The sequence below is a fragment of the Pterocles gutturalis genome, unplaced genomic scaffold (assembly GCF_000699245.1).
Source record: "Pterocles gutturalis isolate BGI_N339 unplaced genomic scaffold, ASM69924v1 scaffold38205, whole genome shotgun sequence".
NCBI classification, from domain to species: domain Eukaryota; kingdom Metazoa; phylum Chordata; class Aves; order Pterocliformes; family Pteroclidae; genus Pterocles; species Pterocles gutturalis.
The window spans coordinates 13,064-27,459 of NW_010142143.1; the positions used below are offsets into that span (position 1 = coordinate 13,064).

A 14,396-nucleotide genomic window follows, 5' to 3' on the forward strand; every position below is an offset into this window, starting at 1 on the left:
GTGGTAAAAAATCCTGCGATTACGAAGACCTGAGGGAGGCAGAGTGTACTCCCTCTTCCTTCCCTCACAGATTTTCTTCTCTGCTGCCAGTGGCAACGTCAGTTGAATGTCCCAGAAAAGCCCCTAGAGCCAGCTCTGGAGCGAGCAGAGGCGAGGGCGCAGCTGTAAGCGAGGGGAGGGCTCTGGACAGGTCCTGCTTCCATGGCAGGAAAACTTCATTTTGTGGCTGATAATTAAAATCTCAGGCTCCTTCAGGTCTCAAAGCACAGTGGCATGCAGGTACCAAGAGGAAGCAAGAGTGGTTGTTGGCTGAACTATCTTGGGTTTGTACCTCCCTTTAATCACGCTCAGCCACCCAGAGATGGATAAGCGCTTAGCACAGACAGAGAAATCTGCCACGGTGACCTGTGCCCATCACCTCTCGTGTCCATGAGCGTGACCCTGATAAGCAGGTCCATGTTTAGGAGTTTTCAGTTGATTTATTTTTTTTTATTTCCTGCCACATCGGTCATGACCTGCTTTTTTACAAACCGAGGGCAGCCGCAGCAACATCTGTGCGCACACCCTGGGTCGCTGCACGCAGCAGGGCAGCTCTGGCGCTGGTGTCCGTGCCCACAGGGACCAGTTCACCCCTGGGCTGGCTCCAGGACACAACCTGGGATACAGGAACCAACTGATGGTGGAGCTGAAGGTGTCTGAGATGAGTTTGGAGCCCAAAGCCAAACCAGGTGTTCCCTCGGCCAGCCCTTGAATAACTCGCGCTGTAGATCCTCCTGGCAGACAGGAGGCAAAGCCTGTGGATAATAAATGTCCTATGGATCATAGATGCCCTATGGATCTGAGATGCCCTATGGATCATAAACATCCTTCAGGCTTTTCTCCCTGCAAGTTGGTGCTGAGGCTGGTGCACAGAAGGTTGCAGGAAAAGCATGCCCTGCAGCTGCCCGGGCTGCTTCTTGTTCCGCTGGCATTCCGAAATGCCCCGATAACGTGATTTTCCAGCAGTAAGCTTTGAAGGAAAGCCATTGTGCTTCTCTTACTCACCCTCTTGTTCGCGGAGCACATGGAGAGTGGAAGACCATGCCGATGGAGAGCATGAACAAGGCAGCTGGGAAAGCTGCCAGCACCCTGCACCTCTAAATCACATCAACCACATGTTGGAGATTAATCGGGCGTCTTAGCGCTGGAGGGCTGATACAACGCAGTTATGTTTTAAGGGCCTCTCGCTCTCTAATCCTTGGTTTCTTTTCCCAGCCAAAGGTGGATGCAAATGCCGAGGGCAGGTGGGCATGGCGGGTTATTGTGCTGTGCAGCTTGCCTGGGCCTGGTTGGAGGGAGAGCCATGGTTTGTTTCTGCTCAGATGATTTTTTTTCTTGCCCACGCTGCCCGGAAAATTTTTGGAATTATAAATTCCAGGATAGAGTTGTGCCTCACTGGAGCTTTTGCATTTTACAAGTGCAAAGTCGCCTGTCCAAAAAGAAATAAAATGCATTTAATAATAACAAAAAAACCCCAAACAAACAAACCCAAAATACAGAAGCACAGTGACTTGTGCTGCTTGTTAGGATCACAGTGAGTGTGAGCGGCTCTGTGTGCGCACGCTGAGGCTTGGCCTTTAATGACGATGGGAACTCTTGTTTGTTTAACATCCCTATGGAGGCTCCAAGCTCTTAACTCTTCAGGGCAGGAATGTGCCTTGACATCTGAAAACCTGCTTTATCCATGGAGCTGCGGATTGTGGCATGTCGCTTGTTCTCGGTACCCTGAATGAGCCACGGAGCGGGATGGCGGTAGGTGCCTTGCGTCGGAGGCTGGGGAGCATCTCCAGCCTGGGGGGACCCTGCTCCCCGCTGCTGGGGGCTGAGAGGGTTTGAAGGCAGCTGACACCGGAGCCTCTGTTGGCTTCTCATTTTCCCGAGCGCAGCTATCCCAGCAACACAGCCGTATTTAACCAGAGAGCAGCTAATACTTTGGTATTTGCTTCTTTGCATCTGTGTCTGCACCTCCTCTCTCTGAAGCCTTCGGTTCCAGCAGAAGCAGTTCCTCAGTGCAGTCGATAGCTGTGTGTGCTCCTGTGCTATTTCTTGCATTTTAAATTCATCCTTTCTCACAGCCTTCGACTCCTGGGCCGCAATGAATGGCCTTGCCCATGGTGCCAGAGGGGTGGGTGGCAGCAGGAGGCTCTGCCCTCCCCAGATGTTCTTGGCGTGTTGAGCTGGTTGGCTCTGGTCAGCCAACTGTGGACTGAACCTGTTGTGCAGAGATGAAAAGAAAAAAACAAATTTATGGAAGTGGCTGGAAACCCACTGGGTGGTTTGTTGAGGGTTGGCACCTTGAATCTGCCCTGATGGGGACAGACACGGGGGCATTGAGGACGCACCTTGCTGTGCTGTGCTAAAGATCAAAGGGACCGTGTTCATCCAGGGTCTCTGCTCCCGGTTCCACGTGCCGTGCATCGCTCCAGGGCTCGCACCGCTGCTTCTGGGTCTGGTTCTTTATGTCTCATCAGCAAATGTTACACCAGCAGACACGGAGGTTGTGAAAATCAGGATGTGTTTGCTTAGGAGGAGGAGGGTAAAAGGTTTTTTGGTGATAGCAGCAGGATGCAGAGGAGGTGGGAAAGGTAACCAGAGACTCTCTGGTCCCAGCAGTGTCCTGGTGGAGCACTGCAAAAGGAGGAGTTGTGAACTTGAGTAGTGTGTGGGGTGGAGAGAATCCAGACCCTTGGCTTCACCCTGGAGAAGAATTAATCTCTCTTCATAAACGGGATTGACAAAGCTTCCCAGTGTTGGGAGGAGAGAGGGACTTTTCCATAAAACAGAAAGAAGTTGTTGAAATGATGTGAAGCGTCGTAGCCCATCCACAGCCATGGTGAGAACCAGGGATGTCACCCAGGAGCTCAGTCGAGCTCCTCCTCGGATGCCAAGGTTGGGTCAAGGTTCCTGGGGGTGTTTTTCAGACCCATCAACTCATCTGCTGCGAGAGCCAGGTTTAACAGCCGCTGTTCAGAACTGCTTAATGCAGAGCAGCAGCGATCAGAGAGGAGCAGAGCGGTGGTGTGGCTGGCCAAAGGGGAGCCGCGGGCTGCCGACGGGATGCTCTCCTCCCCCTGGCCCCCGCCTGGGTCTCACTGTCTTGTTTTTCTGCCTCAGTCGATGGAACTCTCGCTGCTTGTCTCAGGAAATGGCTCAACAGCTGAGTGGATCCTCTCCTCTGGGGTTTTTCATATATATGACACATTTCTCGCTGGCTCGGTTTCCCCCACGAGTGAGATGTGCTGAGGGCCCTCGTGCTGAGCTCTCGAGATGGCCGCGTTCCCTCTCCTCGCTGCTTAGGCAAGTTGAAAATAATTAAATATCATTAAATGCTCTCTGCGAGAGATGATTGCTGTAAAACCGGAATGGACATGACTGGGGAGCAAACGAACATTTTCAAAGAAAGGGTCTGAACATGCAGCGCACGGACCCGAAATAGGTCCCTCCCACAGAAGGGCCCCAGGTGACCCATCGCGCAATTACCCGAGTCTCGGCAGCTGGCAAGACCAGCAAATGGGGTTTGTGTCAGAGCTTGTTACCTTAATTTGGTTAATTGTAGAGCAGAGTGCGGCTGGAACAGCCAGTTCAAACCAGGTCTCAGATCGCCGGGGTGCCGGGCACAGGCAGGGCATCGCCTGGAGCTGCGGGGCTGGGGAGGACGGGGGGGTAGGCAGGGCACGGCTTCGCTGGGATGCTCTCACCAACAGACCTCTCACTCATGGGAGCAGTCGAGGCCATGCCTGGCAGCCTCACCGGCAGATTTAGGATCATAGAATCACAGGATGGTTTTGGTTGGAAGGGACCTTAAAGCCCATCCAGTTCCACCCCCTGCCATGGGCAGGGACGCCTCCCACTAGCCCAGGTTGTCCAAAGCTTCATCCAGGTCCCGATGAGCAGGAGGTAAGAGTGATATTGTTGGACCATCTAGCCCAGTATCCCCAGTCTCCAGCTGGAGCCCATAGAAAGTACCATTGGGTACATGTGAGATCACGGGGGGCCCATGGGGCTTCCTGGCCCCCAGGAGGTATCTTTGTGTGATGGATTTCTCTTCCAAGGGTTTGTGGGTACAATCAGAGCTCACCTGCTGTATTTTACAGCTTGGCCCACGTGGGAGGACGTCTGGGATGCCTTGCCAGCATCACTGCTGGAGCTTGGCTTTTTTTGCGCCAAGGTGTGTAATGTGGTGCCAGTTATTTCTGTATAGGCATCGCTGGCGGGCACAGTTTATTATCTTTGTGGTGATCTGCTGGCTGGCAAGGTGGGACAGCTTTGTGGGGATGGTGGGAGAGGACAGTGGCTCTGCTGGGATGCGATGGGCAGGGCGTGCGTGGTACGGAGTCCCAGCTCCCCTCCTGCAGCCAGTGAAGCATGAAAAGAAGCAAACATCGTGGCAAAGGGGCATCATGTGGACACCTGGAGTGGGGAGAGATAGATCCCAGGTCCTCTGGTTGTTTAATGCTGTTCTGACGTGTTGCTAAATCCATTTTACCATGGGAGCATAGAGATGTGAAGTGGAGCAACTTGCTGCAAGTTTTTGGAGAGCTACAACCCTTGGTGGGTGAGGGCAGTGAGGTGTCGGCTCCCAGGTGTCGAGGAGGAATAAAAAGCCCCCTCCTTCCTCCCAAGTCTCCTCTCCTGGCTGCCTCCACGCTGCCATGCTGCTCCTTTGCTGGCAGCTTCATTTCCATGCTTCAAAGAGCCGGGTTCGGTGCGTGCCGCGACGGGTACAAGGAAGAAGTGTGCGAGTAATTAGTGACATCTCACCCCTCCGTCCCTCCATCCGTCCCCCCCTGCCCACCCGCAGTGTGAGGAAATGCCAGGCTTTGGTGTAATTTCTTTGCTTCAGTGCTGCTCCTGGAGCCGTCCCGTGCTGCCTTTCCCTCCTCTTTGGCTGGAAGCTGTTGTCTAGTTGTGGACAAGAAATGGAGGCGTGAGCTCACGGCGTGATGCTGCGTGTGCCCTGGCTCCTCCCGGATCAGAGCATCCTCCTGTCGTGGTGAAGGGGGGGTCCCTCAGTCCGGGTGGGAGCTGGGCTCCTGGCAGAGCATCACTGCTCTTTGAGAAAAGATGTCCCAAGGGGTGTTGAAATGCTTTGAGAGCTCTCCTGCTCTCCTAGTCCGTCTGTGTGCCCCTCTGGTAGCTAATTACAGTCACTGTTAACAGAAAGTGTATCCTGTTCCCAAAACAAAAGACCTGGAAAGAACTAGACTGGTAATTATTCAGGAGGGAAAGGTGAGCCCGAGGGAAGGTGAGTGCGGTCGGGGGAAGAGTCCCCCATCCCACCACTCGAAAGATGAGTGCGAGGTGTTAAAAGGTCCGTGCATCCGTGCTTGTTACCCAGCCTCTGCGCAGGTGGCTTTGGGTGGCATAGGGGAGTGAAAGTTTCCAGCATGAGATGGGAAGAGAAGCCATCCAGGGGAAAAATGCCGGTGTATCAGCATCCCTCTCCGTTCCCCAGATGCACGTCCTGGGTACCTTGTGCTAAGCAATGAAGGGTTAAGCTCCGGGCCCTGCTGACCGCCATGTGATACAGTTGTCTGGGCGATTAGTAAAGATCTGTGCCCTAAGAGGAATCACATGGGCTTCCGCTGGGCTCCTGGGATGCAAACCTGCGGAATCCTGCCTTGAATCCTGCCTCACTCCCCGCCTGCATCCTCACCGAGGGGAGTGAGGGTCTGGGCAGGGGAGCATGGCTTTGCCATCCCAGGCTTGCACCCAGGCTCCACATCAAAAGGTAGGGAACAAAACAACTGCAGAGCGTTTTAAAACAAAATAAATAAACCCTGGGCTGCTCCGGGAGAGTTCTTACCAAAGGTACAATTGAGTTGTCTATTTCTGGCTTTTTATTTCAAAAGCAGATCCATAACAGGAACTTTTGATATTCAAGCCCTAAAGAAGCTGACTTCTGATATTCCAGCCCCAAAGAACCTGACTTCCCACAATCAAAGGCATTGCCACAACCCTCTGCTTTATCAGGTGGCTGGTGGGACGAGAGGAAATCCTGGGTTTCTGCTTTATTGGGTGGCTGGTGGAAGTAGAGGAAATCCTGGGGTGTTATCGAATGAAAGCAGCTTTCAGCTGAGAGGACAATGTGACAATATCTGTTTGCATAGCATCTTCCAGCAGGAAGGTCCCCAGAATGTTTTCTTCGCAGGGAGGTGTCTGGGAGATTACCTCGGTGATAGCACGTTGCAGTGTGAGAAAATCTGGGGACTCGGTAATGAGCGGTGGCTTGAGACGAGTATGTTTGGGGCCTGGATGAATTACAAACTGTAAAACTGGAAGAACCAGCCCAGTAGAAATATGTGCATAACCCAAAGTGTATCAGCATCTAATGAAGTATCCTCGGAGCGGCTTTTGCCTCCAGGTTTCTCTGTTCCAGCCACCACAAAGGCTCTTGGGATCCACTCCACTGTCTGTCTGCATCCATCCTTTCTTGGTTTTGTTTTCTGCAGGTGATGTGACGAACCTGACCCCTGAGCACTCCTTCGAAGGCACAAAAGTAGGCGTGGGGAACATCGTCTTAGCTTTGTACAGTGGTCTCTTTGCCTATGGAGGATGGTAAGATGCAGCCCTTTCTCTTTTTTCTCATGCTAAATACTGTCATCCGTTCCTTTTGTCCCCAGATTGTGTTTGCAGGCAGAGCGTGGTCCAGGACCTTCCATCTCTTTCTTATAACCATGAGGCAGATGCTCCGGGTTATCCTGGTAATTCTAAGAGTTGTACGTCACATCCCAGGCCATGGAAGCACAAAGAAGTGGCTGTGATGGTGGGATTCAGAAGAGGCAGTGGATGGGGGGTGACGGTGCACCAGGATGCCTGGTGCAGCTCCTGGGGGATGTTAAGAGAACGCAGCGGGGTGGGTTTGGCCAGCAGAGGAGGGATGTGTTACATGCCAACAGATTATTTAGAGCATCAAACTGGAGCTCCTGGAGGGCTTCTTCATCAGGCCCTTTGAGCACTTGCAGGCACCAGGAGCCTGCTCAGTTTGCTGGGAAGGCAGACCAGTTCCAGCCATCATCGCCTGGAGGGTGGCCCTGTCCTGCGTGGCTCCAGCTTGTCACCTGCAGCCACCCCTCCTGTTGCCAGGTGGCTGGTGGCATCGTGCATTAGATCTGCCAGCACCATCCAGGGCTCACGCTTTGCAGGTTTTATGCTGTAGGTCTTGGACCAGGCATCAGCCATCCTAAGTTTTACTGCAGGTTTTGGTCTCTCTACCCCTCCTAAAATTCCCTTGCAGATGAGTAAGACAAAGAGTTTAATTTATTCCATGGGCTAACCAGAATTAACCGCTATTCTTTTTAAATTACAGGAATTATTTGAATTTTGTTACAGAAGAGATGATAAATCCCTACAGGTAGGTGTGTGTCCTGTGATGACTGCCCTGGGGGGTAAAATTCGTCGTTCTTGGGAAGCCCCATCCTCATGTGTGTAACAGGGGTTGCTAATCAGCCCAGGAGCCAAGGTCTTTTTCTAGGGAAATAGCAAACAAGGTAAATTAATGGCATCTTTCCTCCCTGGGACAGAGGAAGGGGAATCACAATCTGTATGAGCAGGGCTTATGCTGCTTTTCTGTACTGATAATATTATCGGAGTTGTTGGAAGGTCTTGCTTCCTTGGCATGGCACCTCTCTGAATTCTAGGCAAGGAAGAGGCACTCATGGCTTTATTGCTCTCTTGCGTAAACTCCCCACAAGAGGATTTGTGCGTCCGTATGTTTGCCACGTGCCCTTCCTGTGCTGTTGAGCAACGGCCGCTCTCTGTGCTCCTTGTGCCTTGCAGGGCTACGCAGGGGACTTGGTGAGACAAGGGTGAGCCACACCAAAGCAGGACATTGCTGATAAATCATTTTTGCTCGTAGGAAAGGTTTCTAGGAGGCACTGTCAATAGGAGCTTCAGGGTCACTTGTGCAAGAGCCCATTCCTGGCTGACCCTGGCAGCGCTTAGCGCCTGCTGGGAAGTGTAAGATTTGATACGCCCTTTCCTTGACAAACACAGTTATAAAAAGGTTTTTTGCAGATTGCAATTATTTTCTTGTCTTCTGAGTGCAGTCATGGTATTTGACTCTCTCCTGTGGCTTCAAGCTCCGCTAGACCAATTACACATGGCACCAAGCAGGGTTTCCTTTTTCAGTTTCCGTTCGCAAATGAAGTTAGACTGTTTGGAAAGGCAAATCTGTACCGACACAGCCTCGGCTTTACAGACCTGCTCAGGCTGCGTCTGAACTCATTTGCTTTGAGTTTCCTCGGTCCAGCCAGCTGCACGGAGTTAGAGCCTACAGACTGCCCACTGAACCCCGGATCTTTCCATCTCCCAGAAGAACCCCCCCCAGCACAAATTATTCTCCTTTGCCCAGCAGAGACTGCATGTACTAATGCTGCTGCCTAGCAAGAGACACGGGGGGTTGTTTTTAATTAATTACCTTTGCGGTGATCTTGGATTGCTGCTTGCCCAGCCAGCCAGAGTCTCCCCATGCAAACTGTCCCTCCTGCTGTAATCCTTCCCTCTGCGTCTGTCAGCCTCCGGGCTGTTCCCCGTGGGCATCATCTCTTGAGGGGAGCAGCGTGTGGCTGGGAAACTGGACGTGCTGGAGAGCCCAAGGAAAGCAGAATGGCTCCAGCCAACTTTAAATGAGCGCAGGAGGGCTGCGGCGTGAGCCACCCATCCCTGGCATCAACTGCTCTCTTCTCAGACCGCAATGCTCTGTTATAATTTATATTTTCTTCCTAGAAACCTGCCTCTGGCTATCATCATCTCGCTACCCGTAGTCACGTTGGTTTATGTGCTGACAAACCTGGCGTACTTCACGACGCTGTCGACGGAGCAGATGCTGACGTCCGAAGCTGTGGCCGTGGTAAGATGGGAGCAGCTGTGACGTGACTCATCTGTTTTCCAGGGCTGGTTAAATCATACTTCACAATCTCTGCGTGCATGCGTGGGGATCGTGGCTGCTTACAGAAAAAGCTGATGTTTGACAGGAGATAAAGAGCAACGGTGACGGGAGCAGGGAAGAACAGGGTGATACCGAGTGGGATTAATCACAGGCAATAGTAAGGGTGGGCATACAGGCAGCGATGCTCTAGATTCCTAAATATGCAAGGTTGCTGCTGGCCTCATGACTTATCATCAGTTACCAGAGTGTGATATTTATGGGAAAAGGTCATTCAGTCGATACTGAACTAGATTGTCCTGTAGCTCTCTGTATCTTCCTTGTTTTAATTACGAGAGGAAAATAATACTTCTATTAATTAAAATGCCACTGAGGTCAGAAATCCTGATTGCTTCAGAAGCCAGCAGCATGGTATGACCTTGCAAACTGAGCGTGACCAGGATTGTTCAGTGCTTCGAGGGGAATGTCCCAGTGCAGGGTAAGCTGGTCAGGGCCACTCAGGTGACCTTGCTCCGTCCTTCAGCTTGGGACCCAGCCCCAGCTCCAGCCTGCACGTATGCTATGTTTTTGGAGACACCAGCCTGGGTTGTGTTGCTCTAGTTGTGTGCCTTTGGAAGTCTTAAAATCAATGTATTCATGTCTCTGCTGATTTTTTTGCAATTTCCATAATACACTTTTTCAGGAAGGAGGAGCAGCACATGGTGATATGGAAACTCCATAACAGCGCTGAGCCAAGTCATTTGTTCAGATTTCTACAAATACTAAGTCTTTGTAGGCAGCTGCGAGTTCTTTTGGACATCCTAGGTGTGAAATGTCTGTCTTGTTACCCCCATTTAGGATTTTGGGAACTACCACCTTGGTGTCATGTCCTGGATCATACCGGTCTTTGTTGGCTTATCGTGCTTTGGATCTGTGAACGGATCTCTCTTCACTTCTTCCCGGTAGGATTCTTGCTCAATTTTGTGGTTTTTGTTTACAAGTCAGGCTTCAAGCCTCTTCATTTGGAGTTGTCCTCCAAAGAGTGGCTGCGGGTGGACACAAAGTGTACAGGGTCTGGAGGCCATGTGGGGAATGCAGAAAAAAAATGTAAGACTTCAAAACCATATGCAGTTTACAGGAAACCCTTTTAGTGGTCTTAGTCTTCTGTTCCTCAGGCAAAGTCCTGGTGAAGTTATTAGAACATAAACAAAGAGAGGCTTGGGGCTGAGGGGTGTTGCCTGAGAAAGGGGCTTTAATGAAAAGCAGAAACTTAGGAAACTTCAGGGCTGAGGTTCCCTCCAGAAAGGGGAGACAGGACGGGGCAGGATGGGGACTGAGATGGTTCCAGCCTTGACACACGTCTCCCAGGTTAGCTTAGGAAAGTCACTTCGTTGCTCTCTCTGGCAAGGAGGACATCAGTGCGCCTTTTCTTGCATTCTTTGTCCATCTCCAGCCAGGGACTTCCCACTGCGTATGTGCAGAACACCTCGTGCTGGGGTCTGCTCCTGGACGTCCCCACTCCGGAGCCAGTGACCAGCAAAAGGGCACAGCTGGTGTCATGCAAGGCACCGCTGAGGTGGAAAACCTGCACGGAGTCCCAGCATTTCCATCGTGCTGCCTCAGCACTAGGCTGAGCTTAGGCTGTCCCTGCTTGTTTTGTGCTGAAGGCAAAGCCCAGCCCAGGGCTGAGGGTTGCAGAGGTGATAACGGGTCTGTCTTGCCCTCCCCAGGCTGTTCTTCGTGGGGTCCCGAGAAGGACACTTGCCTTCAATCCTGTCTATGATTCACCCCAGGCTTCTCACCCCCGTGCCGTCCCTCGTCTTTACGGTGAGCATCTGGGTCTGCGGTGATGAGCATCGACTTGGTTTTGACAAACGAGCTGGGGATAGGATCTCATCAGAGTGGTTGAAGGGGGGCTACGTGGGGACACCCCCAGACACAGCCATTCCTGCAGCACCTACAGCAGAGGACAGATCCTTCTCCTTCTCATCATATCCTCATACTCCACTTCTGTGGAGTTCCACCAATTGAAAATAGCTTGGATAAGTAAAAAATAATCAACATGATGCTTTTCCTGGCAGATAGTTCTTCTAAAATACCTGCATTTAGTGTTGTCACATAAGTAGTTTTGCCTATTCCCTTTGCTAATGGCTTTTTTTTTTTTTTTTTTCTGGATGCAGTGCATCATGACCCTGCTCTATGCCTTCTCCAACAACATTTTCTCAGTCATCAACTTCTTCAGTTTCTTCAACTGGTTGTGCGTGGCTCTGGCCATCATCGGCATGATGTGGCTGCGTTACAAGAAGCCAGAGCTGGAAAGGCCCATCAAGGTGAGAATGGTGTGACAATCACGTGGTGGGACATCCCAGGGTCCCTTCTCAGCGAAGGTTCAGCAAGTATGGAGGAAGGTCTGGGATTGCAAGCATGCTGGTGAAATATTGTGTTGTAGCTAACACAGGTGTCCCTGCTGCATGGAAATCTGCTGAATATGAACCAGTGCAGGAGGATGAAGAGCTGCTTTGGCCATGGGGACATCAGAGTGACAGGGGCTGTGGGTGTTCTGCTGGGGTAGCCCAGTGGGAAGCTCTCGATGACCAACATATTCCCCAGGACAAATCATAGGCTATGGCTCTCAGTGAAATGCTCTGTGCCATCGTGGAATTCACTGAAAATAGTTTTTTAATAAATAAAATAGTTTCTTTAATAAAGCAGACAAACCCACGCCTGCAGAGATGAGAACTTTGTTTTCTTTGTCCTTGGCCAGCTTGGCAGGACCGTGTCCCATCTGGGAGGAGGCCAAGATCATGTCAGCCACAAGCATGTCTGCCTTCCTCAAAGGCATGTTTCTCACTCATCCCCCAGCACACTCGGGTCTCTGCCAGGCAACAGGCAGCCAGAGAGAAACAAACTCACGGCCCTGCACCAGCGCCTTCCCAAAGGAACTCTTTGCAGGGAGTTTCCTTTGATTTTTTTGGTTTTTCTTCCAAAAGCTGCTCTCAGAGGTGCCCTGCTCAGAGCAGCGTCCCCTGAGAACGTGCTGGGGAGATGCTCTGGCTTGTGCTGTGGTTGCTGCTGAGTTTGATGCCCTTGGTACAGGTGCTTTTTATAAGGAATCATTCAAGGATGGAATTGGGGTTAAAAAAACGGTGCTGAGAAAGGCTCATTGCTCTGAGCAAGCCACATCTCCGTGTGTTGTTTTGCTGGTTTTAAATGTGCATGGCAAGTGTTCCCCACTTCCATTTCCTCCAGGATTGCTGAAGAGCCCAGCCTAAATCGATACCTGCCCCATGGCAGGTCATGGGGACGGTCCCCTTGTCAGAGCCCTGGGACAGACAGCAGCAGTGTTCCCATAGGGTCCATGGTGGAATATCAACTCCTTCCCTCCCTAGATAAAATCCACTGGAAAGTGTACTCTGTTCCCCTGATACACCTTCTCATCTGGCTTTTTTGGGTCCCTGTTTAGGTGAACATCTGCCTGCCCATTTTCTTCATCCTGGCCTGCCTGTTTCTCATTGCGGTTTCCTTCTGGATGACCCCGAAGGAATGTGCGATCGGCTTTGCAATCATCTTCAGCGGGATCCCTGTTTACTTCTTTGGGGTCTGGTGGCAAAACAAGCCCAAGTGGGTTCTCCAAGGCATCTGTAAGTATTACCAGGGAAGAGCAAGGCTGCAGCCTTGGCTTTTGCTCCAAAAATAGAAAAAAATTGCAGCTTCCAGGCAAGCGTGCTCCAGCTGGTAGCATTGGCTCTCCTTTGGGTAGTGGAGGCTTCCAGTGTCTTGGCTCTGATCAATTCTTCTTTAACAGCAACAAGTTTGAACCTGATGATTACCTTATCTCCCAAGCACCTAAAACACACCCTGACCTGCGATAATTGCAAAATTTGGGCCAAATACCATGTTCTTTATTTTATCTTGGCAAACAGATTGCTGTTTTGCAGCAGAGCGTAACTCGCGGAGCATGTCACTGCCTTTCTCCTGCCTCCTGTAAAAGCACAGGGTGAAGCCTTTTGTGGGTAGACAATCCCTTTCTAGGGGTGTAGGAAGGAAAAAGAAATAACAGCATAACAATCTGAGCACAGCTGGCCTCGCTTTGACTGCTGAAAATTCAGAATTAGTCCCAATCCATCGCGCTCAGCCAGTGCTAATATTTCAGATCCGGTCAAAGCTCTCCTTGGCATCCAGATGTGGCAGCAGAGGGAGGGGAAAATCTCCTGGATGTTTTCTTCTACGAGGTTTATTTTTAAGGTATCTTTTTATGAGGTTTTCCAGCAGCTGACGCTACACCACGGTGTGTTTTGAAGGGATGGAGAGGGCTGTGGTTGGCACACATAACCTCTGTTACATGTCAGGCCGTGTTGTCCGAGTAACTAAACTTTTACCATCTGCTTCCCAGCTCTCACAACAGGCTGACCTAGAAAAGCAGACAAGTAGAAATGCCCAACCTTTAGCTGGATGCTTTTTATGAAGAAGAGAAAGGCTTTTAACAGTGCTCAGCACTTATTATTCTTTTTTTTTCCTCCCATCTCTCTCTCTCTCTCACTTTTTTTATTCTGAGTATTAGGCTCAGTTCCTGGAAAAGCCATTTTTGCAGTGCCTGGGTGGCAAATTACCAGACTAATTGTTTTCCACCACCAAAGGCTTGTAAGGAGAATATAGAAAATATTCTGGGAACACATAATGATAATCCTGCAAATGTCCAGTTAGAAAGAGGTGAACTTTAAACACGCGTATATTCATCTATTGCAGATAATTTGATCACTTCCAGCTGAGTTTAACTTTGTGTGTAGTTAGAATTAGTTTTAGTTTTACCTGGCAAGACTTGTCTTGTGATCTCCAAACATCCAGTGAAGCAGCAGAAAGCACAGGTGTGTCTGGATACCAGCCAGTATCGTCTTAAATTGTATTTGGACTACTCTTTCTCAGAACCACGGTGGGGAGGCAAATGGGTCAGCCCTTTTCAGGCAGAGTATCACGAACCGAGACCAAGATCCATGGTGGGCACCGGTGTGCGATCTCTGACCTGTACTTTGATTTCTTCCCCGTAGTCTCCGCAACAGTCCTGTGCCAGAAACTGATGGAAGTGGTTCCGCAAGAATCATAAGCAGGAAAAGCAGAGACATTCAGCTCAAGGAAACGCACAATATTATTTGAAGACGACACAAGGAGAAAATGCTTCTGATCCCTCGTAAACGAAACCTAGGCACTGGAGCACCCCATCAGAGCTGCTTCGTGTCCGATACCATGCCCCTGGCTCTGCCTTGCCTCCTCCAGCCCCTCCATCACCACCCACCACCCTTTATCCTGGCAGATGAGCAACCCTGCGATGAGAAGTTCTTGGTACGAACGTGGGCGAGGAGGAGGAATTCTTGCCAGCAGCTTCAAAGGGGTCCTGAGAGCCCACTCGGCATCTAGATGCGTGTGTGCGTGTGTGATACTGGGGGCTGTACTTCAGTTCTGGGTAGTCTTACTTGGTTTGGGTCTGGGATCCCCC

At 50.8% G+C, this 14,396-nt stretch overlaps 1 protein-coding gene across 1 annotated transcript in view; it reads left to right on the forward strand.

Moving 5' to 3' along the window:
• The window catches only part of SLC7A5 (solute carrier family 7 (amino acid transporter light chain, L system), member 5), a gene marked incomplete at its 5' end in the record, with an annotated part of 18,860 nt that extends 4,750 nt beyond the window's left edge, over positions 1–14,110 (forward strand). The window contains 8 exons of the mRNA XM_010084274.1: positions 6,492–6,597; positions 7,349–7,393; positions 8,767–8,890; positions 9,764–9,867; positions 10,636–10,732; positions 11,086–11,235; positions 12,369–12,546; positions 13,951–14,110. Of these exons, the coding sequence (XP_010082576.1) occupies positions 6,492–6,597; positions 7,349–7,393; positions 8,767–8,890; positions 9,764–9,867; positions 10,636–10,732; positions 11,086–11,235; positions 12,369–12,546; positions 13,951–14,006 (860 nt within the window). The remainder of the gene's footprint in view (positions 1–6,491; positions 6,598–7,348; positions 7,394–8,766; positions 8,891–9,763; positions 9,868–10,635; positions 10,733–11,085; positions 11,236–12,368; positions 12,547–13,950) is intronic.
• Between the last annotated feature and the right edge of the window lie 286 nt (positions 14,111–14,396).